The sequence below is a fragment of the Eublepharis macularius genome, chromosome 9 (genome assembly GCF_028583425.1).
Source record: "Eublepharis macularius isolate TG4126 chromosome 9, MPM_Emac_v1.0, whole genome shotgun sequence".
Taxonomy (NCBI): domain Eukaryota; kingdom Metazoa; phylum Chordata; class Lepidosauria; order Squamata; family Eublepharidae; genus Eublepharis; species Eublepharis macularius.
The window spans coordinates 62,334,086-62,361,818 of record NC_072798.1 but is presented as its reverse complement, the minus strand read 5'-3'; the positions used below and the strand labels follow the sequence as shown (position 1 = coordinate 62,361,818).

Below are 27,733 nucleotides of genomic sequence, written 5' to 3'. Positions count from 1 at the left end.
TCACTTGCCGTTCAAGTGTCATTCATCACTTGTAGCTTGGCTCTCAGAGTATGTTCATGCCACAGGGCGGCCATTTTTAGGAATACATCTTCACATATCAAACTATATATATTCTTCCCATTCTGTTCCAGGCACATCTACCTGCGCTGTAATACCCCTTTGCCACCTTCTATTCCCAGTGCTTTCTTCATCTCCTTACATACTTGAAAGATATGATCAGTAAACTGACACAGTGCACCTATCACTGGTCTGTATCACTTTCAGCTACACAAGAGGCAACAAATATTTGATTACTGCCCCACATATTTAAAAAAATCACATTATTTTTGCATTGCTGGTTAAACAGCTAATTTATCTGCACTCGGTTCTGTTTTTAGTGCACTTCCTTGTTACGTTTTAATATATATTATATGTAGTTTCATAATTATTTCCCTCAAAGTTTTTTAAGTGTTTGTTTTAGAGACTGCAGCCACAGAAGCTGTGATTTAAGAGAAAGACCAGTGTGTCAAGGGAGGTATTTCTGCAAATATCACAAGCTCCTACATTGCTTTTACCCCACTATGAATACCTATACATTTTCCTCTTTAGGATTAAAAGCAATTTATGGGTAGCAATTTTCAGCAGGGAAAAGGAATAGCAGGATATAGTTAAACAACCCTCACCCTCTTTGCCATCTGACTGTTCCTTGAAATCATAGCTTCCACTGCTGCTTCCACCCTCATCCCCCAACAAATAAAAAAGACCTCAGGAAAAATATCACAGAACCACACAATGTATAAATTCTACCTTCCCGTTATATGAAACTAAACCATTATGAACATTGCGGGGTGTGTGGGTTGTGTTAAGAACAGGAGTCTGTAAGAATCATCAGTGTTGTATTCTGCCTTCCTACTTGGACTGTTTAGCCTTTTCCACTAGAAATGCAATTTTCCCCCTGCTGCCGGATTTCTGAGGCAGCCCCTGTAACCGTCTCAGCTGATAAACTTGCCCAAGCAATGAATAAGAGGTACTCGCATCAGTGAACCATCCAGTGCTTCAGTTTAAATCTGGGAAGCTTTTTCATACCTGATTGAACAAATGAACATTTCCCACACAAATCATTGCGGGTCCTGCTGAATACTTTGTTGCTTCTTTTGTTCTTAACAATAGATTATTACTCATGTGAATAAAATGCAGCAATTAGTTTGGAGACAATCTGCTTCCTTCTTAAAAATAGCAGTAATTATATTGTTTAGCTGGTTCATTTCAAATACTTTTATAAAGAAACCGTGTCAAATGCTAACATGTATAGTGTACTCTTGAATCGTATGCATAGTTAGTCACATATACAGCATTCTGATCCAAAATACATTTAACTGGAAGTCCAGTTAACTTTAACTGAAGTTTTATCCAAAAAGCAAGATGAGGCTAACTACCTAAGGCTGTAAATCTTTGTACCCTGTCACACTGGGATAAGTGGGACAAGTAAGTAAGATGTACTTCCAGGTTCAAATCCCCACTCTGCCATGGAAACTTGCTGGGTGACCTTGGGCCAGTCACACGCTCTCAGTCTAACCTGCCTCACAGGGTTGTTGTGAATATAAAATCAGGGGAGGAGAATGATGTAAGCAGCTTTGGGTCCCCATTAGGAAGAATGGCAGAGTATGAATGAAGTAAATATATAAAATAAATGAGTACATGTAAGATCACGCTGCAAGTTGCATAAACTTGTTTCAGTAGAGTCTCTCTGTTTTTACTGTCTTTTCCCCAAGAATGTAACAGTTGGATAAACGGTTCTCCCTTTCTCATTTTCATCCTCACAGCAACCCTGTGAGGTGGACTAAGCTGAGAGAAATTGAGTGTGACTAGCTCAAGGTCAACCAATGAGCTTCATGACAGAGTGGAAAATTGACTCCAAATCTCCCCACTTCTAGTCCAACATTCTTTCTCAGGTGTAGACAATCTTTTGAGCACATTTACATGTGGAAATGCTAGTGTGCTAGTACTTGGAGACAGTCTTGGAGCAAGTCAAGCCCCAATGGCCCTGCCAGTACTTCTAAGATTCTCTATGGATTCAGCTGGTGGCAGTGATGACCGTTCTTACTCCAGCAGTGCTGCCAGTGCCTGGGTAATTTGGGTGATAAGCAAAATAGTCTAGTGTGCTGCTGTCATCGTGCATGCTGAGGGTTGTCTAGCCCAGCTCTAACCACTGCCTCACACTGCCTTTCTTGACTGTGTTTATGTATCTGACATTAGTAACCACTTCATTGGTGCAACATCACAAAACATTTCATCATATTGCTATTTAGAAGGGTGAAGATTTTAGAGGTATGAGAAAAATGGTGTCATTCTTCCAAAATTACAAAGGTATTCATCTAGCCTCCATCTGCCCAGCCATATAGATCCATATCCTATTTATGTATCCATTCCTATGTTGATAGTGTCCAGGAAACCAAAGGAAACCCATTGCTGCAGCTTTTACCATTTTTTCATGGTACTATACAATAGAATATGAAATGTGGCTTTCGCAGAGAGATTATCTTTCCAATGTACTTTCTTATTGTTTCATTTGTAGGGGGTTTCATAGTAATAATATCAAGTCAATACCTGAGCAAGCATTTGTGGGCAATCCATCACTTGTAGCAATGTAAGTAGCAGCAGTTTGTTTCATATAGAAAATGTGAACTCAAGTATAATACTTAATTATTAGTCTTTTATGAATATTTATAGTCGAGTGCTTCTTAAACTTTACGAAATCCCTTGTTCCTCTTATGCATATTACATCATCTTAAAAGTGTATAGATCTATGACCAGTAACTTGTTCCCATCCCACCCCATACTAATATCACATGCCTTTCACATTTGCTACCTATTTCTTCATTTGGGGGTGGGGTCAGAGAAATAGGCTGCTGTAGAATATTGAATTACGATGTGAGAATTAGATGCTCATAAATCATGTAAATCAGTCATCAATAAATGCTGTGTTTCAATAAAATCCTATCCTTCAGTGTTTGGCTAAGAAATGGTGAATGGCTGCTGATCATCTTGAATCAGCAGCGCCTTTGGTGTGTGCAATTTTGGGAAACCCAATGCAAAGTGGATTGGCAGGTGTTTGCAACTGCTCAGCACAAACCAAACAGACCAAGTGATCAGCTCACATCTGATTGCAACCTTTGAACATGATAAGTTCAACCATTGAACATGTTCACAGAGAAATTTGCAGCATCCCTAGGGGGAATGCCTGTCACTAACATTTAGAAAGCTGTATTTGTTTCTAATACTCACAACAATGACAATGGCCTTTCCCACGGCCTTTTATATACTTTTACACTCAAGTTGTTATTTCTTTAAACATTAAACATTTCAGCCTTACATAGTAGATGCTGATCCACAAGTCCACAGGGTCTAACCACATGTTATAGTTTCCCCATGTACATTCTCTGGGTCAGGTTGGTCAGTGTGTTCTGGAAATCCATGCCTCCCAGGTGCATGTAGACCTAGGCCGATTCCAGACGGCCCTCCCCATGCCGAAACGTCGCGCGTCGTCGTGCGGAAAACGCGAAATATTGCGTTTTCTCACGCGAGTTTTGCGCGGCGTCGCGCAAAACTCGCGCAAGAAAACGCGTTATTTCGCGTTTTCCGCATGATGACACGTGACGTTTCGGCATGGGGAGGGCCGTCTGGAATTGGCCCCAGTTTGGTTCAGGGTCACAGGGAGAGGGCGCATAAGCCTTGTCCAATGCACCATTTTCCTGGCATGAAAGAGGCCTGGGAGGACATTATTTGCCATGTTGGAGGCTCCTAGTGTACTGATTGGGTATACATAGGGTTGCCAACCACTGGTTTTCTCCGGAAGTGATGTCATGCTGTTGGCCCAGTGGCTGCTTTAAAAGTTTTTTCTTCTGCCCCGCTTGAAGAAGAGGTGGGAAAAAGGACCTGAGGCAGGGGATCCTCTCCCATGGTCTGGCAACCCTGGGTGCACATACGTTTTCTGAACTGGACAAATAGCACCCACCTGGAGCCATTTCCAGTCAGGAAAATGGCACAGGTGGGAAACTTAATCTCCCTCTCTCTACAAACTAAGATCTCAGCCTGAATCAGGACAAAGCACACCTGGGAGATGCAGACTCCCAAGAACACGTCTCTTGACCTGACCTAGGGATATATATACCTGAGACATATGTACCATGTGGTTAGCAGACATTATGCTGAAAGGTATTTAACTGTGGATTATCTATTTAGCACATTTTAATCCCATCCTTTCCTCCACTCTGTCTTCCCACCAACCCTGTGAAGTAGGGTGAGTCTGAGAGAGAGTGGTTACCACAAGGTCACCCAGCAAGCTTCCATGGAAGAGTGGGGATTCCAACCTAGGTTTTCCAGATCCTAATCCAACACTCTACCCACCACGCCACTCTGGCTATCAGTCACTCTTCGTATCAGTATATTTGTTTCCAGGCACTGGCATGAAGATGTGATAAAAGGATTTTAAATATTAAGACCTGCGGGTAAATTCTTCAGCCAGTCTTATGAAAATCATAACATTTAAGAGGAGAATGATGGAAGCCGCTTTGGGTCCCCATTAGGGAGAACAGCAGGGTAGAAATGAAGTAAATAAATAAGTAAAAATGTCAGTGTTTATTATCGCTGTATTGTGCCAGTGAAGAAGTCAGACATGTTGATATTCACCAGCAACAATAAGTTATTTGGCCCATACTGTATTTAGCAAAAACATATTGCAGTGATATATAGAAATGTGAAACAGTCGGCAAAGTTTTTAAAAATTACACTTTGAACCTTTTTCATACTGGGGCTTGCCCTTGAGAGCAATGACACACCAGTTAAGCTGATATGAACAGCTTTCTACTCTGGGGCACTTTTGAGTATTATCTCACAAGCTTGGAGCAACAATCTCATTCCTGCTCTAAACCTGATAGCCAACACTAAGCCCATAAACATGTAATAATCCAACCCATAATAATCATATGATTGTAAACTGGGAAGCAAGTTTAAGAAATGGGTAGGAAATCTGTGGCATGTTAGAAGTATCAGCCCTGGCAGAATGGGGCTTAATGAGCAGGTTGTAGGCAAAGTCATGAAAGCTTTATGAGACCCTCCACTCCCCCCCCCCCCGCAGGGTTTTTGCACAGCTGTTAAACCTTGAGTGTTACATCTGTCCTTTCTTCTTCACAGCCATTTCTATGACAATCCTATTCAGATTGTGGGAAAGTCTGCTTTTCAGCATTTGCCTGAACTCAGAACCTTGTATGTATTCACATCTTTTAAAGCACCACCTCTGAACAGCAACCTCTTCACTCATTTTTTAAAAAAGAAATCCTACTAATTATGTTGTTTTTGTAACTTTAGGGCTTTAAATGGTGCTTCACAGATAACAGAGTTCCCTGATCTGACTGGGACAACAAGTCTGGAAAGCCTGTAAGTACCAAATAGTTCATGTTACCCTCCTCCCAAAGCAGATGGCATTAATTATTGTCGATGCTGACTTGTTATAAACAACCTGTCCTTCAACCAACCATTCACAACTTAATCTACAACCTGATTAAGCTAAACTACTTAGATTTGAGCTAGTTTGATCCTTTTGACTCTGTGGCTCAATTCATTAACTTACCGGACCAGCAGTTTTCTTTGCATGGTGGGGAAGAAGACATACCTGAGGCAAGCACTCCATGCAAAGACCCAGACATACATAAGCCTGATTCACATGGTTGCCCCCGACTTTCTTTTCAAGGGAAAGGATTGTGTACATTGTGCCTTGGCAAAGAGTGAAGGACAGAGAACAGTGCACATGTCCTCCCCCTACATGCAAAGACGACTGCCAGCCTGTTAAGCTATGAGCTGAGCCTGAGGCACTAAATAGAATTCTTGCACTTCAGTTTACTCTGGTTGCAGATTGGTCCATTAATTGATAAGCATTGCACCATAACTCTCTGTGATTTCTTAACAGCACCCTAACAGGAGCCCAGATCACCTCTCTTCCTGAAACAGTCTGTGATCAGCTCCCTAACCTTCAAGTACTGTGAGTAAAAGAGGAATCCTAATTATGTGTGAATTTGCAAATGTACAATTTTTATCATGATTGTACAATAAAAACACCATAGAACTTCAGCTACCAAGTGCCAAACGAGATGAGACAGTATTCCCAGGTCCACCACAGGGATGCCTCTGCCATGTTAGGGGAATGAAATAACCTCTGTTTACAAAAGCTGCAGGGTCCCATCTAGATTGGGACTATGAGATGGGGAGGGGGTTCTTGTCCTCGCCCCCTCCTGTCTTCAAGAAAACAGGGCATCTTGGTGCAATAAGATAAGCAAGCAATATTGCACACAGATATAATCTGACAAAAAGGCTGTTACTGAAGTGCCCACGGATTTAAGAATGTGACCAATGAGAGTCAAGTTTCTTCCCATTTTTCAAGTTATTTAAGAATCATCAAATGTCTAAAGAGTCTAATTCACTGCTTTACACTGTACTTTAATAATAATAAAATATGGTAATCTTTTTGACACCTAAAAAATTAAAAATAAAAAGCATATACCATGGAGAAGAGAAGTTCAATCTCCACCTCCCTCCATCCTAAATATAACCTAGGCTCAGACACGTCTTGCAGAGTTGGGCACTAATCTGTAAAAGTATTTATTCCTTGCTCATTGCTGGACTTTCTCATATTAAACATGTATACAAGCAAGAATTAGCCGTGCTTAAAGATTGTGTTATATAATCTTTATTTCCTTTCTGAGCCGTATTTGTTTGATTGGAAATTTTTTAAACAATATTCCCAAGATGTGTGGGAGAGCTATTGTTTAAAAGGACTAACTAATTCATTACTGTCACTTGCAAGAATGCTGTAGAGTTAGTTTAATCACTATCAGAAGTAATCATTCTGCCTGCTTCTTTGAGAATGGGCCAACTGTACTTTCCTTAAAAGTTACGTCATGGTTAATGTATTTGGTATTAGTTTCCCATCCTACAAAGCTTGAAATAACATGAGTTATTTCATGAGTTAACATGAGTTTAAAATAAGTTAAAGATTTATAAAAACCAAAGTATTTCTACAACAACAGATGATATATACAAGTATAAAGTCATCAGTATAAATTTACATTTATGTCTGAAAGATGATTTAAAAGAGCACTTATTTATATACAGGGATACTCACTCAGTGGTTCATGACGCCACAGGTGGCTCTTACATGACACCTGTAGCTCTTTTGAGCACCATTTCCCAATGTGTCAGTGCCCCCACCCCATGTTCCAAGAAAGTAGAAATAGCCACTGCCCAGTGGGGCTTGTGGTTGGCAAGTAGTTCTCACCTTGAAACAGCTGCTAGTGGAGGAATTGGAGGAAGGGGAAAGCTTCAGGCCCCTATGAGGAGTTGAATTAAAGGGCCCAGAAAATCATATGGATGCAGCTAATGTTATAGTTATGTATTTAATAATTACATTATTGTATTGTGTGTTTGGTGTGCTGGCGCAGAGGGCATACAGTAGTCATGTGACTCTTTTGGTTTATGATAATTGCGAATATGACTCTTTGCAAGCCTCTAAAGTGAGTACCACTGTTCTAATACTAGTAGAGTTGAGTTGCTGGCAAGGCAACCAGTGGCAAATAGTAAGGCTGGTACTCACTAGGGTTGCCCAGTCCTCTTCTCCTCCTGGCAGGAGGTGGGGTGCCCAGCACTTAACTTATGAATGTTCCCCACGTAGAGTAATGGCATCACTTCCGGGAGTGATGTCATCACACAGGCCCTGGGAGTGCTCCCATCCTTCACACAGAGCCGGTTTGGCCCATTGGGGGCCCAAATTGGATGGTGCACCTTGGGAGGCCCTTCTTCCACATTTTCCCACAGCTGACCAGGTGAGTGGTGGCAGGGGGTGGAGGCTTGGAGGGAGGATCCCTGCCCCCACCAGGGGACAGGCAATCCTAGGACTCACAGTTTATTGGAGGCAATCAGTGAACCTGGCACAATGACATCACTTCCAACACAACCTGGAAGTGATGGCATTGTGTCTGGGGTGATGTTCTAGCATTTGCCCAAACTCTATGGTTTATGCACGATGACATTGCTTCTAGGCGGCATTGTACTGGCAATGCTGATCGGCACCCCTCCATTTCCCCTGACATTTTCTCTTGCCACTCAGCTTGGGCAATGGGAGCTGGGGGGAAATCTCCCACTCCTGTGGGAATATGAGAATTCTGTAATAAATTTGGTAACCATATGGGATCTGTAGAGAAACCAGTTAGAATGTACTGCCTAAAACTGACATTTTGTTGGTTAATCCTGTTTTTGTTTTTAAAAAACCCTTGTGTTTTATATAAATGAATGAAAATAAATAAAACCATCCATAAGTGAAGGTACAACTTTAAGAATATTTTCCTGCTTCTAAAATGTCTCTCATTATAGTAGCTGCTTTATACTCAGAAGCACAGCACATTCTAAAAACACTCTTATTGTATACATAACTGGCTTTATTAAAAAGCAAGTTCAGGGCCTTGTCTGAGATAATGGTCACTTCCACACACCCTTAATGAGACGGTTTGCCAATGGAACTTTGGCAGGTTATCTCACTCATTACACACATCATCATTTCCCATGTGCAAGTAGGTCATAACGATCCTGCTTTTTAAGTGTTTTTAGTGAAACTTGTTTTAGTCCGTTTTCATTTTTGATGCCAGCTTTTCCATGTGATTATCTAGTGTATCAATACATGTGGATGCTTTTTTGCTCTTTTGAAGTGCCCTCCCACAAATCTCCAACCTCTCCGCTCACCATTACCCCTCCCACAGATGTGTGTGTCTGACTCACATGCACGATTGTACAATTCACCCCCCCCCCCCTTTTAACTTTTTTTAGTGGTCCTTGCACTATTACAATATCTATGTATACAAAGGGAATCATACTGCAGTGCTTGCTACATTGGATCACTCAGCAATCAGACTGTCAGTCTAGGAACAACACTGGGAATGTTGGAACACAGTTTGCCTTTTATATAGTAGGGTATGGAATCATGCGATCGTGCTACTCTACTATTCGCATATTTATTAAACACTTTTGCATTTAAAACTTTGAGTGGGAAATCAACGGTAGAGAACGGAGTACTGCGCATGCCTAGTTTCTACAGAAGCTGAAAGACAGGACAACGGTATGGTGCAATCCTGCATGTGCTTAAAAAAAGGGAGGGGAAGTTGGGCGGAAATGTACCGATGTCATTTGTGATGAGGTGCAGATAACGAATGCGTTTTCTGTTTGGGGACCTTTTTTTTTCCACGACAGACAAAACATACATGAGGATGATGCATGTGGAAGTTGAGTTCTCAAAGTGGATTGGGAAGACATGGTTTTGGGACAGGGGAAACCCGAAAAAATTGGAGTGTGTGGAAGCAACCAATGTTATCCATTGTAAAAGAAAGGCCAAGATTGTTTGCTTGTTGGCAAAAAGGAAAAAAAAAACCCTGACCAAATGGTTCCTTGGGTTGTGTCATCCTTCCCTTCATTAAAGCCCCAGCCAAACCTAGATTCCTTTTCTTACTAGGCTTACTCAGAGCCACACTTTGGGATGTGGTGTACAGTCTCAGTCCTGTCTTAACTAGTAACCTCAGCAAGTCAGACTTCCAGTCCATACTACAAGAAGAGTTCATTTCTTCAGAGACCGTGTTTTGTCTAGTCTCTCTGCAGTGGGCATTTTAGCACCCTGCCGAAAGGAGCATTACTCTTCCAGTGTCTCCCCTTCTAGTGTTTTCTTCGATGGCAAGAAACTCTACCTTACAATTCCACTGTGTGCCTCTGCCATTTACACCTCTGGAGAAGATTATAGGTGCACTGCCACATTTTCCCTTTCACTAGCTTAATGTATTTTAGAAGACCTCTTTTTGTCCTTGTGAAGGAGTGATTCTTGTGGCTTTCCACATTACCATGTGGAAATATTCCCTGCCAAGAGGGAAGGATTTACCATCACAATCATACAAACATAATTTGGTTTTTGACCAATATAAATCTGCACTGATTTTAAAGAATTAGCCACAAGCATAAAACATTACCATCTAAGGTTAAAAAACAGAAACAGAGCATGTGTTCCTGTGTCCAGTTTCATAATTTTTAAGCAGGCAGAAGTCCTATTAAACTTGATGGGGTTTTTCCCTGTGCAGAGGAATACAGGATGCAACGGCTCCCAGACTCACCTGGGGGACTGGATTGCGGGCGTTGCGGGGGAGGCGAGTGGGGAGAGGGCATGGTGGCCGCCATGTTGTGGAAGGGCGGGGAAAGGGCGGGGGCCAGGGGTCATGCCCAGGTTCATCCGGTGCAGCCCCAGGCCTGGGAAGCTGGCCCCCGCCCTTCAGCACTTGGCCCATGGCAGCATCCCGCCCAACCCTCCCTTTCGTCACAACTTTGAAGTGAGTAGGTTGCGTATTGGGCATTGGGCACCGATCCGTTTGGGGGGAAACAGGGCCCTCAGGCTCAGTTTCCCTATTATGGGGATCCCTATAAGGGGTCTGGGGAGTGAGGAATGGCCGGTGCATGCCCAGTCGGGGGCTGTCAGTCCACCTCACTCCCAGGTGGCAGGGGATGGTTCACAGAGGGGTGTACACCCACGTGGCATCCCACTGACTGTCATCCCATGGGTCCCCCCCCTCAGCACGGGTCTGAGGGGGCGTGTGGGTCATCGGCTTGGCAGACGGGTCAGCCGATGCTCGGATCTGTGCCCTATGCGCGCCTTTGCTCCCTGAGCTGTAATCTCAATAAAGTTGTGGCCTCTTTACCTCCAGCACCGTGTCTGTGTGTTTTGTCGCCGTGCCTCCTCTCCACTCTCCTCCCCCACTCAGCACTCGCCTGCAAGCAGATCTATTTCCCTTTTTTCTTTCTTCTTTCTACAATTTCTGCAAATTACCATGGCTTGTTTTTGATTAGTTATATTATACTATAAATGAGCCCAGATGTTTTAGTTATTCTGCAATTTGTTGAGTTTTGGCTTAAATCATTTGAAGGGCATTTTTTCCTTGCAGTGATTGATTTCAAAGTTAGTTCTAGTTCCTTAAACCACTTCCCTCAGTTAAAGATATGGCAGTTCTAGAGGTCAGAGGCAAGATTATTAAATTTAAAGTGTAGTCTGGGAAGCTAATTGAATTTCACTGTGATTACAGTTAAAAAGATGGGATTGTCTTAGCAAAATGGTAAAAAAAACAAGTATTTGGTAGGTTATTTGAAACAATTAGTCTACTCTGGAAGAAACCTGGATCCCACAGGATCATCTTTTTTCATAAACCAGCAGTAATCTGAACATATTTTTATTATTCATAGCAGAGCCATGTAATTTATTTTTGTCTACCTTTTTGTATTGCAGAGATCTGTCCTATAATAAACTGGAAGACTTGCCCCTTTTTACTGCCTGTGAAAAACTTCAGAAAATGTAAGATTTGATGCATGCATACATAGAGCAGGTTTCCTCACTCACTCTAGCAAGAACCTGTATTTTTGGTGGCCTGTATTTAAAATTCATATTAATGGATTAGCTCTCATTTGCAGACTAGCGCTAGATGTGGGGGGGAGCTAGGGGGCAAGGCTACAAAACACACCAGACAACCATGATGGAGTTGAAAGCAGACCAAAACTTTATTGATTTACAGCTCACGGAGCATTGGCGCTGCATAGGGCATGGATCCGAGCATTGGCCGACCCACCTGCCAGCCAATGACCCCTACACCCCCTCAGATCCTTGCTGAGGAGGGGAAACCATGGGATGACAGTTAGTGGGATACCACATGGGCAGACCGCCCCCCCCCCCCGTGAGGATCCCCTGCCACCAGAGAGTGAGGTGGACCTGACAGCCCCTGACTGGAGCGTGCACCTGCCATGCCTCACTCTCCTTATGGGAATCCCCATAATAGGGGAACTGAGCTCGTGGGCCCTGTTTCCCCCCAAATGGATTGGTACCCAATGTCCAAACCACCTACCCTTCTCCAAAGTTGTGATGAAAGGGAGGGCTGGCTGGGATGCCAGCCATGAAGCAAATGCCGAGGGGCTGGGCGAGCTTTCCCTCACAAAGTCTGGCGGTGGACCTGAGAGGAGACCATGCCCCCCAGGTCCGCAGGCCTTTCCCCAGATTGGCTGGCCTCGGCTTAGATCCAAGGCGGCATAGGCTGCCCTGCCGGCTGCTGGGAGCCCTGCATGGGGTCCCGCCCTGCGTCCCTGCTCATCCCCCCCCCTTGCACAGCACATAACCAGGTCCCCAGATCAGCTTGGGAGTCTGCATATCTTTCTGTCATCCACAACATGTACCCTGCTTTTGCTTGATTAATGGAACATATGCTCCATCAGAGAAGAGGGTATTTTTTTTCAATGGAGGACAATTAATTTTTCAAATCCTGAAGAATGCCTACCTATGTAAATATTTACAGGCCAGAAAAAGTTGATGGTGGAGAGTTGATATGGAAAATTTGATGGTGGAAAATTTATTTATAACGAGCTGTATATACAGAGCTGTATATAAAAGCTTAAATAATTTTAATAACCATGCTACTTCTAGTGTTATTTGCAATTTTTTCATAGTATTTAAAAAAATTTATTCATTTCACACTTTCTCATGGAGCCCCTAACAAAGTCCTGAGGAACCTCAGAGTTCTTTGAAACCCTTACGGGGAAATTCTGTTTTAGTGTATTCTGCCTATAATTTTCAATGTGCTGGGAAAGTTTTAGATGCCAGTTGAGAATTCTAGGCCCTCCTTCCAGACCATCATTCAGGATTCCCCCAAAGCTCTTTCCCCCTTTTCCAGTCATGGCTTTTGCATACTTACCAGTTTCTTAACCTTTCATCTCTTCCTTCAGTATGAAGAGATGGGTTCAGTATGGCATATATTCTGCCTGAAAAAATTGAGACTTCTTGTTCTAATATCGAATGTCTCATTCTAATTCTTAAAGAAGTATAAACAGTGACTTCTGTCCTGTTTCGGCACAGGAAGTGTGGGCAAAACTGCTGCGTGGACACTCTTTGCCAATGTGAATGCCTTTGCATGCCTAGAATCTATCAGAGCTACACAGAAAATCATCTCCCCTGCCATAAACAGCCCCAGTAAATTTCATAGGAAGGGGGGCTTTGAACCCAGGCCTCCCCAGTCCAGGTCCAGCAGTACGCCAGGGAGTTTGGGACTGGATTCTCAGACATCAGCCAGCTCTGTTCCCCCCCCCCACCACACACAATACAAAGCAAAACAGTTCTAAAACTGAGGGGGCAGTTTGTGACATGGTAGTAAAGTAATCCCAGTAGGCACATCCAAGCTCTTGAACCCTTCTGAATGTTTGGGAAACTATTGTGGCATCTCTCTGTGCTTATTGTGCCAAAGGCAGCCTACAACACTGACAAAAATGTAGAAATCCAGCAGTAAAACAAAAACATAAAGCACCAAAGAACAGCATAAAATAACCTACTCAAAGACCTTCAAGAATACATCAGTCTGAAGCTGACCCTGGAAGGTCTGAAAGTGAAGCTTTGTAAAAAATCATGAGGAGGAGAATTCCACAGTCTAGGGGTTGCTGCTGAAAAGGCCCTTGTAAAGGTCTCTGCCAGGCACATCTGTGTAACTGAAGATTCCCACAAGGGAGCCTTGTCACGTGTTCTCAGTTTGGGCAGGAACACACAGGTGGAAATGGTCCGTCTCTCTTGGGCTTCTAGCCAGGATTTAAAATTCTGTAAAGGTTATGATACATAGAGCCATTTTTGCCATTACAGTGACTTGCACCACAATGAAATCTACAAAATCAAAGCAGGCACGTTTCAACAGCTGGTTGCCCTGCGTTCACTGTAAGTATTGCCGTAAGACTTATTCACCTTGATGCTCAGAAACAGAGAAGCTCACATTCCTCCCTTGTGCCTGCTCCTACAGATTTTGTTTTCAATTTTTTCCCCTTTGATCATTTAGTTCACTGGGTTAGATTTGCCACAGCAAAACAAACATTCTGATGTTGAGCATTTCCAGCAATGAATTCAGACAGCCATGAACAACACACACACACCCCGAAATAGCTTCAGCTTGTAGAGATTTCTTTTCTTAAACCCCGCTTTTATAGACATACACCACAATCCTACTGTTGAATAGAAAAACGGAGTGACTTACGCAGGTAACAGTTTGATTAAAAAGGGGCAGACCATGTAAATATAGACTGGGGAAGGCAATGGCAAACCACCCCGTAACAAAAGTCTGCCAAGAAAACTTCATGTTGCAACATCCCCCCGTGGGTCAGTAATGACTTGGTGCTTGCACAGGTGCTTGCACCTTTACCTTTTATGTAACTAGACAAATAGGAAATCACAGTGAATGTAATTGGGGTAATGTTTGAATAAAATATTTTAGAAGCTGGGCAAATTATTATGTATTGTATATGTTTAGCAGTGAAATCTTGCCACAAATAGTGTATTGTGGAGAGAAATGGGAGAAAAAATGGCAAAAGTGACAAAAACAGATGAGAGAAAGAAATTGGTAAGAACTGGGACAAAAACTGACAAGAAGGTGGCAAGAGATGGAGTGGGTGGAAGATGTGAGTGAGAAGGAAATGCTTATGTGAGATTCTCCCAGGATTTGCCAGTAGGGTAGCTACAGCTGGTCAGTTGCATTCAGATTTACCAATCAAAGCACTGACTGCGGAACACGAGTTTGGTCTATTGACTTTTAAACTGAATACGCCTCAGCATTTAGACATTATGAGAAAATTGTCTTATGATGGGCATATACATCTTGTTTGCCATGCTTACATGCTTCCTTCCTCCTTGCCTCATGGACAGAATACAATTGAAAGTTTTCTGGTTTCAAAATCCTGGAATCAAATCCCACTTTGCTGTGGGATATCTAATTAGGAAAATCAGGGGCTGGTTCAAAGTTTGCAAAGCCAGAAAGGCTAGTGGCATTTCATGAAAGAAGGGGAACAGAAGGAGGGAGTGTGTGATACTGGTAAGCCATCCAGGTTTGTGCCTATCATTTTCAAATAAAGTTTTCTTAAGTTTAAAAGAGTATCAGCAAATCTCGCCCTGACCTGGATGGCCCAGTTTAGATTGAACTTGCCAGATCTTGGCTACTAAGCATGGTTGGCCCTGGTTAGTACTTAGATAGGAGACCATCTAGGAAGTCCAGGGTCACTAGGCAGGCAATGCAAAATTCACTTCTGTTCTTCTCTTGCTTTGAAAACCCCAGCAGGAGTCACCATAAATTGGCTGCAACTCGATGGCACTTTCCACCAAGCAAGTCTCAATTCATTACTAAGCATGTATCATTTTCATCTTCTCTGTAGGGATTTGGCTTGGAACAAAATAGCAACCATTCCTGCCAATGCATTCTCCTCTTTACAGTCCCTAATTAAACTGTAAGTATTTGCTTATTTTTCTTTTAATAGAGTCCCATTATGCTTCTCCAAATATTCAGTGGCAAAAACTCAATAAAAGTGAAGAGTAAAACATACTAGGACAATTTAAAGAACAAGGATATGCAAAACCAGAATTACCTGGCTATAATAGTAGTCTTATAGTTCTACACTGAAGTTTATTGCAACTAGTGCAGTTCTAGAATCCATAAATGGGACAAGGCAAAGAGAGAACAAGAGCTTGGAAACCCAGGTTCCTGGCATCTGTCCTCCCCTGCCCTGATCAGATTAGCTCCTCTGAAGCCTGGGCCCAACCCTAATAAGATTCATTTCAACTGCACCACTCTGCATTTTCCTTACTCTGTTTTCCTGATTAGTGGTGACCACTCACAGTGACATCTGCATTAGGAATTCCTGGGACTATATAGGGTTCTGTGAGCATTCTCATTAGTGCCAAGAGCTGATGGGAGTCAAAGGAAAATGTACTTCCCTTGGCCTGCATTTCCCATAGTTTCAAACATGTATACATGATGCTGTGCATCTCTGGGATGCCTGTTGCAAGGCCTGACAAGAGCCCTCCCCTGTAGTCCCTGTAAGTAAAGGAAGGGGTGCACCACTTTAAGGGGAAAGGGTCTTGCTGTGGTAGGACCCCATCTGTTCTCGTCCAGTTTTGGTTCCAAGTTATTTTTCTGAATGCCTAGAGAATGTTTGGCAAAGCAATCTGGTTCCAAGAATTATTTCCAGGGTGTGTGTGTGGGGAGGGGGGGTCTGTACCCCCCATAATATCCATAGATTGCAGGTATAAATACCATGGGAATATGAAAGAATATTGATCTTTGGGATTATTTAATTATGCACAAAATTGCAGTCAATTTAGATATGCCAACTAATAACACAGTAGAAAAGTCCATGCAGACATAGTATTATATGCTTGAATATCTGATGGAATCTGAAGTTTTGCCAAACAATTCTTTTTACCAAAAATCGTTATTGTTTTGATCTGGCTAATGGATGGTTATATTTGTCTTAAATGATTGTTTTATATATTATCTCCATTGGCAGGTAGTTTATGATAGTTTAATTGATGTTTTAAATATTTATGATATGATAGGTAATTTTTAGATTAATGGACTGATGACTGTGCTATATTTATTTATGTGAATTTATTATATCTGTATTTTATAGGTTAAATAAAACATTTTAAAAAATAAAAAAGATCCTGCCTCCTATGATTTTAGGGCTACATTCAGGTTTGCCCTATGGGTCATATTTTCAGATCACTTGTAGAAGTACTGGTACACAAGATCATTAACTGGGAATGTAAAAATACAAGCTCAGCTTCAATTGTTGATGACAATGGGTTGGATCCAAAGGTTCTGTTCTGCCATGTGATGATTCTACTGAAAGAAGATCCATTCCAGTGGAAGAGAATTGCTGGGTGTAGCTCCCCAAAAAACTAATCCTCTAATGTAACATTTCACTTCTCCCATTCATTTCAGTGGACTTGGAAAGGAGAACTCTCTGGTGGAATGTGCTCTGCCATCAAATGGGTCCTCCTTACCAGGAACCCAAAAAAGCCATATTTTAACTGAATCCAGATTTGTTTATATATATATATATATATATATATATAAAACTGGTGCATCTTTTGGCTGCTGAATAGATTTTCTGTTAATTTAATAATAAACGACAGTAACAAATTTCTTCTAGGCAAAAAAAAATCCTTCTAGAATTGTAAACTGATTTTCTTTGTTATTTTGCAGGGATCTGTCAGCCAACCTTTTGTCCTCTTTTCCTGTAACTGGCCTCTATGGTTTAACTCATCTAAAATTAACAGGAAATCATGCACTGCAAAGTTTGATATCATCTGAAAACTTTCCAGAACTCAAGTGAGTACCTCATTAAAACTAATAAGGCACACTTGTGCTCATGTGCAAGGGGAGGAGTGTCACTGGGTATAATGCATGTTCCTTCCTCTTCAAAGTCTTTGAAATGAAGACATATATGGTTAAAATTAAAGACTTGGTGCTTTTTTGTCTCAAGAAAAATATGATTGATCTTGAACACACTGGTAGCTGCTTGGTTTGAAGCACATCTACAGTTTCCATGTTTTATATATTTATGGTCAGTTCTTAAAATTGCTTTGCACAATTTATTTTTATAGAAGCATGCTCTTATTCTATTGGCTGTTGCTTCATAGGTACCATTATATTTGTTTAAAATGAGAGAATAATGTTGCTGCAATGACACATGCATTGTCTGATTGGGAAACTGGAGGATGGAAATAAAATAATCTCTCCCACAACCATGTAATGCAAAAAATACACTTGAACTAAAACATCTGAGGGCCAAGCTACAAGTGACAAATGACACTTGAACGGCAAGTGGATTGAGTGGAGGGCAAGTGAACAGGGAGAAATACACTTGCCGTTCAAGTGTCATTCGTCACTTGTAGCTTTGCCCTGAGAATCAAACTAGACATTACTTTCTCCATGAATTTGCCATGGGGACTTGCAGCTGTACTGCAGCTGCAAAGTCCCCAGTGGCAACTCCTATGTAAAAAACACAGATGGGCTCAATTTGGATTGTAATCATGGCACAGGGAGAGGAGGGGCTCCTGCCTTTCCCCTGCATCATGCTTGGCAGATGAAACAACCCGGGGACACTGGGGGGGGTGTTGTTAACCCCATCGGGAGGCTGCAATTCCAAACGTTCATTGCTCATGCTGCCTTCCCAAAGTAACTCCCCCTCTACAGCCCTCAGGTTGTTTCATGTTCCAAAAATGGTGCAGGGGGAAGGGCAGGAAATTCCAACTCCTGATGTAATACAGTACAGTTATTTAAAAGCATTTGTGACTTCCATGCAATCCTAAATTGGCCTCCTAGATACTTCTGGGTCCATTTTGGCCATAAAGAATTACACAGCCTTCTAGGAATTATAACTGTGAATAAGGGGTTTTGAGAAGAATGACCCCGAACAAGATTTTGGTGAATTACCTATCATCATGCTGGAACTGATCTGCAAATAGAAATTACATGCCTTTCTGAATCCCAAAAAATTCCATTAAAATCATTAACTCAATGACAGTGTTTCATTAAGCCTTACACTTTCTATGTTGTTGATTTATCTAACTGTAGCAGCTCAGATTGGTTTGTGCTGACATGAGCTTCTATACTGCATCTGTATTGCAGTCAGCAGCATCAGCTATGGCTAGCAAAACTAGTGCTTACCAATGCTGCTTTTCTGGCCTAATGCCCCTAGACTGGCTAATGATATCAGTGCAGTCTGGCAAATGATCATGTTGAACCTATATAAGTAGTCCTTCCTTGAGCCTTACTGTACATTTTCACATGTCAGAGCAACATCTCATGAGATCGGGCCATTAATTACTAGATTTTACTTTCTACTTGAGTTCACCACAGAGACATGCAGCCATACTACAGCTGCAAGTCCAAGTTCTTGTGGCGACTCCTGTATAAAAAGACCCATACAGTGCTGATGGCTATTGCGGTGGCAATGTCAAAGTAGGATCAGGCTGTTTAAATAATAATAGCTGAAACAAGGACAGGCAAATATAAAGTTCCATGGCACCTGTTGCTGTTTTATTAACTTGCATATATTTAAAGAAACCTGTGACATACAAATTATATTGAACTATACAAAGCTGTTGAAAGCATGTGTTAATTTTGGATATTCACCTGTCATAGTGCTGATTTTACATTGCCTTAATCAGATATTAATTACTGATTCATTACATTTTTCAAAGAAGGCTTGTTGCTGAGCCATTTTTAATGTGGGTAACCATATATTGTCTGTTATTCCAAAGGGTGATAGAAATGCCTTATGCTTATCAGTGCTGTGCCTTTGGAGTGTGTAACAACTACTATAAAATCCAAAATCAGTGGAACAAAGATGAGAACAGCAGTGCTGATGAATTACAGAGAAAAGATGCTGGCATATTCCATGTTCATGGTAAATAAAAATTAAATTAAAATCTTAAAGTAACAGTAAAGAATAGTTGCTAATGATTGGAATGTGGTAGCCATTGACTGAGTATATGACTGTGTAGTTTATTCTTTTAGTAGGAGAATGTCAATGTCAGTAAGTTCCCAAGAAGAAACATATTTCATCCACGATACATACTGTTTTTATTTTTCCCTAAGTCAGATTCACGAGTTACTTGGAGAATGTTTCCTATAATGTAACATATCTTCTCCCTACATTTAGAAAACTAGATAGTAGGAAGAAGGCTTACAGCAAAATATGTCAGCCTTATCTCTAATAGCTATTTTTCTGTTTACAGGGATTTTTCTTAATATGGAGCATAATTCAGTCAACAAAGTGCCTGCCCAATCTACAAATGTAAATTATGTAATTCAGAAACAGATTTACTTCCCCCAGTAAATGATTTTGAGAATTTCCCCTTAGACTATCACAACTGAAAATTTTATTTTCTGAATTTGCCACTTTGTATCTTATAGGAGTATTGAATTAATGAAGAGCCATAGCATCCTACCTCTAAGTGCTTAAGAGGGATTCTCATTGCCAGTTGGAGCAAATAAGTGCTAAAAGTCTCTTCATCTCTGTAGAGTTTTATGGACTTTTTGGCCAAATCTTCTGCACTAAATAGAGGAGAGGGCCATTCTGCATAGCCGTATACTATATGTCTCCATCTCATTTTCATTCTCTGCTGAAGCATATCCTCAGCGTTCCAAATACCAAAGGATATACAAAATCAGTTATGTGGAAGTGTCATTTACAGAAAGTTACTGTATTTTGAAGCTAGACTTTACAAACAAATGTGTTGTTTGTCCAAACTGCTGAAATGTAGATAAAGGAGATTTTTCAGTCAACATTCATTCTTTTTGACTTAAATGTGAAAGCCTGTTTTATCTTGTTATCAGTATCTTTCCAAAGAGTATTCCAAAAAAATCAGTAGATCCAAATTCTTCAATTTGAAGATGTTTACAATACAAAAAATGTGGGATTTGTATATAAAATGTTCTCAGCCTTTCGAGCATAACATGTTATCACCAATATAAAAGAACGAGAGTCCAGTAGCACCTATAAGACTAACAAAATTTGTGGTAGGGTATGAGATTTCATGAGTCACGGCTCAGTTCTTCAGAAACGTATGAAATCTCATCCCCTACCACAAATTTTGTTAGTCTTATAGGTGCTACTGGACTCTTGTTCTTTTCTACTGCTACAGACTAACGTAGCTGTCCATCTTGATCGATCACTGATATAAATAATTGAATACTGTGATATTTCTTCCTACAGATGACTTTGAGGATTTTCTTCTAGATTTTGATGAAGATTTGAAACCTCATCATTCAGTGCAATGCTCTCCCTCTCCAGGTTAAGATCTGCTAGTCAGCAATCGTCCTACTGGGGCTCCTGTTTTTTTTTTTTTAATCCTTTAATATAATGCTTTATCCTGTTCTCGAGTAAACTGTGTAAAGCAGGGTTCCCCAGTGTGGTGGCTGTGGGCATCATGGTGCCCATGAGTACCTCCCCTGGTGCCCATCAAGCTTTTCAAAAAGTTTGGACCATTGTAAGATAGGGCTTGTTATTAGCTGCCCGTAATCAAAGGAAAGGGTTTTCTACAGCTGTTGTAGCAACTGCTGGCAGTCACTGGAGAAGTGGTAAGCACCCAGGTTTCCTTAATCAGTTTGTGGTTCCATTCCCCCTTCAGGCTTTCCTTTTTTATTCCCTCTTCTTTTCCTACCTCCCTCTCTCCCTTTGGACTTTCCTTCATTACTTTAAATTTCCCTTCTGTGATACTTTTACAAAGCAAGGAGGGAGATACTGAATTTGGGTTTGAACAGCCATTTTGGAATGGTGCTCACCACACCTTTCAAAATTCTAAAGGTGCCCGCTGACTCAAAAAGGTTGTGGACCCCTGTGTGAAGGGCCAGCACCATAGACATGATGAAGTTCTACTGTGAGGTTAAAACAGTGTTTCTTACCAGTAACTGTTGTTCGTCGAGTGTCTTCTGTGCAGACACACATTGGGACTGCGCATGCGCAGGCCGGCCGCGGAAAGATTTGACTAGCTATAGAATCGTGAAGAGGGGGACGCCCGCCGGTTCCGCGCGTGCGCGGTTCCGTTCCCGCCAAAACCGGCATACTTAAGGCGAGCGTCCCCCACATTCCCTCAGTTCCCCTGAGCCGCCGGAGGCCAAATAGTACGAAACAGCACTCACAGCGGGGCAGGAGGGAGGGAATGTGTGTCTGCACAGAAGACACTCGACGAACAACAGTTACTGGTAAGAAACACTGTTTTTCGTCGTCGTCCTTCTGTGCAGCCCCACATTGGGAGTATAGCGAGCTACTCACCAATGGGGGCGGGTGTGAGTGTCACTGAAACAACGAGTGCAGGACAGCAGTCCCAACTGCCGAGTCACGTCTCGCATTCACGTCCACAGAGTAGTGTTTGATGAACGTCGACGGAGACGACCAGGTGGCAGCTTGACAGACGTCCCGAAGCGGAACTCCTCGCAGGAATGCAGCAGAAGCAGCCTGTGCCCGGGTAGAGTGGGCGATCACGGATAAAGGACACCGCACACCAGCTTTAGCATAACAAAGTTTAACGGCAGACACCAACCAGCGGGAAATGGACTGTGGGGAAGCAGGCAGACCCTTACGGGGTCCAGAATAGCAAATGAACAATGCAGGGGACTTCCTACAAGTTGCTGTTGCATGCAAATAAAACAATAAAGCACGTTTCAAATCGAGAGTGTGCAAGGCTCGTTCCCCTGGGGAAGAAGGGTTGGGAAAAAATGTAGGGAGGATAACCTTCTGTTGCAGATGAAACTTGGTTACCACCTTCGGGAGGAACTCCAGACTAGGGTGCAGGACAACCTTATCAGGGAAGAACTGAAGAAAAGGGGGATCAGCCCGAAAGGCAGAGATCTCCCCAACCCTTCTGGAGGAGGTAATAGCCACCAGAAACACCACCTTTAATGTCACCAATGCCAGAGGGCAGGTAGCCAGTGGTTCAAAGGGCGGAAGCATTAACTGTGCCAGAACCAAAGGTAAACTCCACTGTGGAACCAGGGGTACCCTGGGAGGGAAGGTTTTGAAAAGCCCTTTGAGAAACTGTTTGGACAAGTGATGGCTGAACACGGTTCTCCCATCAATCCGCTCATGAAAAGCGGAGATCGAAGCCAGGTGGACCTTAATACTGCTCACAGCCAGACCACGTGAGTGCAGATCCACCAGGTAATCAAAAATTAAAGGTAGGGGGCATACAAAAGGGGAAGCCCCTTTGGGAGCCAACCACTTGGAAAAACGGGACCACTTGCGCTGGTAAGACAGCCTAGTGGAGAGCTTTCGTGAGTTTAAAAGGATCCGCAAAACCTCAGCAGAGAAGGTCACTCTGGAGCCAGCAGGAGCCAGGCCGTCAACTTCAGAACCCCCACATTGTGGTGCCACACACCGTCCCGCAGCAAGAGGTCCGGGGCGGTTGGGAAGGGTAGGCAACATCCCTTCGAAAGGGAGAGCAGGAGGGGGAACCATTCCTGGCGAGGCCAATATGGAGCCACCAGGATGCAGTGGGTGCGATAAGCTCGAATCCTGCAAAGAACCTTGTGCAGGAGCGGTGTTGGGGGGAAGGCATAAAAGAAGCCTGGGGACCAGGGTATCTGGAAGGCATCTCCCAGGGATCGAGGATCCACCCCAGCCCTGGTGCAAAACTGCGGGGCCTGTCTGTTGGAAGCCGTAGCAAAGAGGTCTACCTCCGGAAACCCCCACTGGCGGAAATCTGGAAGGAGATATTTGGGCTGAAGGGACCACTCGTGCTGCGGGAGAAACACCCTGCTGAGGGTGTCTGCGGACACGTTCAGCTCCCCCGCGATGTGAATCGCTCTGGGGTAGACATTGTTGTGGGCCGCCCAAGACCATAGTCGTGCGGCTTCCTTGCAGAGCCTGAGTGAAACCGTTCCCCCTTGCTTGTTCACGTAGTAGCAGGCCATCGTGTTGTCGGACAGGACCTGGACCCGCTTGTTCCGGAGCACATCTGTGAAGGAAGCAAGGGAGTACCGGATTGCACGGAGTTCTAACACACTGATGTGCAAGGAGGCCTCAGAGGGCGACCAGACATCTTGCACTGTCAAAGAACCACAGCGGCCACCCCAGCTGAGATTGGAGGCATCAGTGGAGACAGTAACGTCAGCCACGAAAGTGCCAAATGGAGAGCCCCGGGATAAATTCTCAGGGAGGGACCACCAAACCAGGGAGCGCAGCACACCCCTTGGGATGGAGAACTTCCGGTGAGGGGACATCAGAAGAGGGTTAAAACGTCGAAGGAACCAGGTTTGCAGGGGCCGCATATGGAGGCGTGCCAGAAGCACTACACTCGTAGTGGAGGCCATAAGCCCAAGGAGTGTCTGAATAAGTAAGGCTGTCTGGTAGCGATGAGACAGGAAATAACGCACCAGAGAAGCCAGGCGGTTTAAACGGTCCAAAGGTAGGAACGCCCTCCCTAAAGAGGAGTTCAGAACTACCCCAATAAACCGTATCGTTGGCGTAGGCAAAAATATGGACTTTCCAAAATTAATGAGAAGGCCCAAGCTATTAAGCAGGGAAGTGACAAGGGAGAGCTGATCCCTGAGCCCAAGGGCAGATGGCCCAACCAGGAGCCAATCATCTAAGTAGGGGTAGATGACACATCCTTGAGAGCGTAAAAAGCCCACCACCACAGCCATACATTTGGTAAATACTCGGGGGGCGGAAGCCAACCCGAAAGGCAAAACAGTGTATTCATAGGCCACTGACCCACAGAAGAATCTGAGGTATTTCCTACAATCCTCACGTATAGAGATGTGAAAGTAGGCGTCTTTCAGGTCAATAATGGCCATCCAGACTCCAGTGTCCAACAGCTCTATAACCTTGGACAGGGTGAGCATCCTGAATTTCTGGGTCACAAGGTAGGAGTTGAGACCCCTGAGGTCTAGGATAGGGCGAGAACCACCATCCTTCTTATCCACTAGGAAGTACCTAGAATAGAAACCATAGGGAGAGGTGGAAAGATCAACCACACGCACAGCACCCTTTAGAAGCAACTCCTGAACATTATTATTCAACAGTGAACCAGAAACAGGTGTATAACGAGGGGGCAGAGAGAGTGGGGGGGTGCAGGTGAACAACAATCTGTAGCCATGCTCTACAATAGACAACACCCAGGAGTCAGTAGTGATAGTCCGCCAAACGGGCAGAAACGGTCGGAGCCTCTTCCCAAACAAGGGGGTCTGGCCAACATCCTGGGAGGCAGGCAGGGCAGCGTCCAGATCTAGTCAGAAGAGCTGCTTCGGACCCGACGCCGGACCTTTCGGGGAGCGTTGAGGTCCCTGCTTCCCTCGGTTCCGAGAAGACCTTTTAGCAGCACCCTTCTGCGAACCGGAGAAGGAACGGTGGCCGTAGTAAGTGGAAGAATAGCGGCCTTGGCGCTGGTGGTAGGGCTGGGAAGACTGGTAGGGCGTTTGGAAGGACTGGAACCGAGGAGCACGATACCTCGAGGCCGACTGGTCAGCAATCACGCCGAGGGACTTAGCCGTTTGGTGATTCTTCTTCATGAGGGACAGGGCTTCATCCGTCTTCTCCGAAAATAAGAGGCTCCCCTCGAAGGGGAAATCTTTAACCTTCGTCCGCTTATCCAGAGGCAGGGCCGTGGAGCGGAGCCAAGCATGCCTTCGGAGGACCACAGAGGAAGCCATGGAGCGAGCCGAACAGTCAGCCACATCTTTCCCGGCTGTCATCTGCTGTTTTGCGAGCTTCACAGCCTCAGCTTGCAGAGCCTTGACCAAGGGGCGACTGGCAGCGGGCAAGTCGGCAATGTAGGTCGACAGTCGGTTCCATAGGAACAGGTTGTATGATCCCATTATCGCTTGAAAGTTGGCGATACGAAAAGCAAGGGACGCGGAGGAGTAGACCTTGCGACCCAGGGCATCCAGTTCCCGGCCTTCTCGATCCACTGGAGCGGATTGTGAGTTTCGACGGAACCGAGCGTTGACCTCGTCGGCGACCAGGGAAGAAGGCTTCGGATGGGCGAAGAGAAAAGGACAATCCTCCTGCTTCAGCCGATAACATTTTTCCAGGTTCCGGGCAGTCGCCGGAACCGAGGCCGGTGCTTGCCACAAGTTGTGCGCGGCATCAACGAGATCCTCCACCGGAGGGAAAGCCACAGATGCCGAAGAACCAGAGGACAGCGCCTGGAGGACCTTACTCTTGTGCTTCGTGGCAGAAGAAGTGACATCCAGCTCCAAAGCTTCTGCCATTCGGATCATCTGCTCAGGAAGCATACAATGATCTTCGGTGGGAGAGGATGCTCTGGACTCACCGACGGCGTCGTCAGGGGATGGATCCCACGCCAGGTCGGAGGAAGCTTCAGAGGGGGAAGCCAGACCCTCCTCATCCTCGGAACCGGAGAACTCCGGCACCTGCGCAGAGGCAGATGGCATCGGTTCCGCGCGGGAGACCGGAGGCAGTGTCGGAGGAGCGACCGCGTGTCCTGGCTGTCTCACGGACGTCTCTGGCACGGCCGACGAGAAGGCAGGTACCGATGGGACCAGGCCAGCGCGCTGGACAAGCGCCGCCGATGACTGGAGCCAGGACACGAAGGATGACCAGGTCGCCACATCACCTATGCCCGGAAAGTTCTGTACCGGAGGCAGCCATGGGGTCGGAACAGAACGGGCGTCCGGGACCTGCTGTTGGGGCCAGGACGGAACGGATGGATCAGTAGAGGCAGGAGCGGATGGCAAGCCATGCTCGAAGGCCACGATCGGATCCGGGAAGTTCGGAACCGAGATGTAATCATCCTCTATATGCGGTGGAGGCGTGTGCGGCGGCGACGGCGTGTGCAAGGCATCCGGCGGAGGAGCTGAAAGAGAAGCCGGCACAGGCGAAGGGCCGCGAGTGGCGGGAGCGGAGACGTCTCGTTTGTGATGCTTCGAACGAGACTTCGACTTTTTTGCCGGGGGCGCCGAAGCTGCCCGTTCCACAGCGGAGCGCTCCGCCGAGCGCTTCTTCGGGCGGGTAGCACCCTCGGTCACAAGGGGGGTAGCCGGTGCCGCAGCCGGTTCCGAGGGGGTCGGATCCGAGGAACCACGAGCCGGGTCAGACGAAGGCCCGGGAGCGGGAGAAGCGGCCGAACGAGGCGCATCCTGCTTACCCGCCTGATCTTGGGGTAGAAGATTAGACCCCCAGAGGAAGGCCTTCAGCCGAGCAGAACGGTCGTGGCGGGCCTTGGGTGTAAACGACTGGCAAATAGCACAGCGCTGAACAATGTGCCCTTCCCCGAGACAGAGAAGGCACAAGTCGTGCCCATCGGAGTGGGTCATCTTCGTCGAACATTTCTGACACTTTTTGAAGAGGGCCATAATGAGAGTTTTGGAAAAAGAACGCTAGCAGAACCAATTCCGACGGCGGCGAAAAAGGAACTGAGGGAATGTGGGGGACGCTCGCCTTAAGTATGCCGGTTTTGGCGGGAACGGAACCGCGCACGTGCGGAACCGGCGGGCGTCCCCCTCTTCACGATTCTATAGCTAGTCAAATCTTTCCGCGGCCGGCCTGCGCATGCGCAGTCCCAATGTGGGGCTGCACAGAAGGACGACGACGAACAAAGATAGTTCTGAGTACTTCCCCTGCAAATGAATACCACAGCCAGTGGCATTCCTATCCACTACTGCAGCCTAAAATGCACCAGTGGGTACAGATTTAAGGGCCAAGCATGGGGGAAGACATGAGTACACAGTATCAGAGCCCCAGAGAGGCCTGGCCTGAACTGAAAGCTAGTTATTTCATGGTCTGACTTCATGTCCTCAGAAATAAAACAGGGTTTTTTCATGATACATCAGTTTGTTCATAAGAAATGAGATTTGTGTGGGAGATAGATGACCATATTACAAATTTGTAATGGGAAAAGATGCTTGGACCCTGTCTAAAATTGCCTCAGTGGGACACTAAAGAGGTCAAGACTGATGAAGAATGTTCCCCAGTTTTTATCCCAAAGTCTGCTGGACCAGCCTCTTCTGTAGCCATACACCTTCACACAGACTGCCTATATCTAGTCCTCTACCACACCAAAATGTTCAATAAGTTGCAGATGGCCCTGTAACTGAATGGAGGATGACCTGCAAGGTTTACCGATCCCTGCTATAAGACCGCGCTTGCAATGCAGAGTCCAAACAAAGCATTGTTTTCTGCTGAGGAAAACTTAAGCCTGCCCCTTTTCTCCAAAACCAATATAGAAGTTAAAATAGAACAAGGGTAAACAAACTGGTGAAGCAGGTGTTTAACAGCAGTCATGGGGAGGGAGGTTGATGGGTTTCTGGTGAATAATCAGCTTCCAAAATCAAACAGCAGACAAGAAACCTTAGAACATGTAATC

General features: G+C 44.6%; 1 protein-coding gene across 3 annotated transcripts in view; it reads left to right on the top strand.

The window, feature by feature from the left end:
* LGR5 (leucine rich repeat containing G protein-coupled receptor 5) overlaps window positions 1–27,733 on the top strand; it is a 124,787-nt gene that overhangs the window by 94,389 nt on the left and 2,665 nt on the right. For 2 of the 3 annotated variants that reach the window (XM_054988404.1, XM_054988403.1), the window contains 10 exons: window positions 2,555–2,626; window positions 5,173–5,244; window positions 5,347–5,415; window positions 5,945–6,016; window positions 11,336–11,401; window positions 13,718–13,789; window positions 15,271–15,342; window positions 17,103–17,228; window positions 19,166–19,311; window positions 20,623–20,700. In XM_054988404.1, coding sequence (XP_054844379.1) covers window positions 2,555–2,626; window positions 5,173–5,244; window positions 5,347–5,415; window positions 5,945–6,016; window positions 11,336–11,401; window positions 13,718–13,789; window positions 15,271–15,342; window positions 17,103–17,228; window positions 19,166–19,311; window positions 20,623–20,700 — 845 coding nt within the window. Of the gene's footprint in view, window positions 1–2,554; window positions 2,627–5,172; window positions 5,245–5,346; window positions 5,416–5,944; window positions 6,017–11,335; window positions 11,402–13,717; window positions 13,790–15,270; window positions 15,343–17,102; window positions 17,229–19,165; window positions 19,312–20,622; window positions 20,701–21,770; window positions 22,082–27,733 lie in introns of those variants that run through there. The other variant, XM_054988405.1, reaches the window with a different exon arrangement.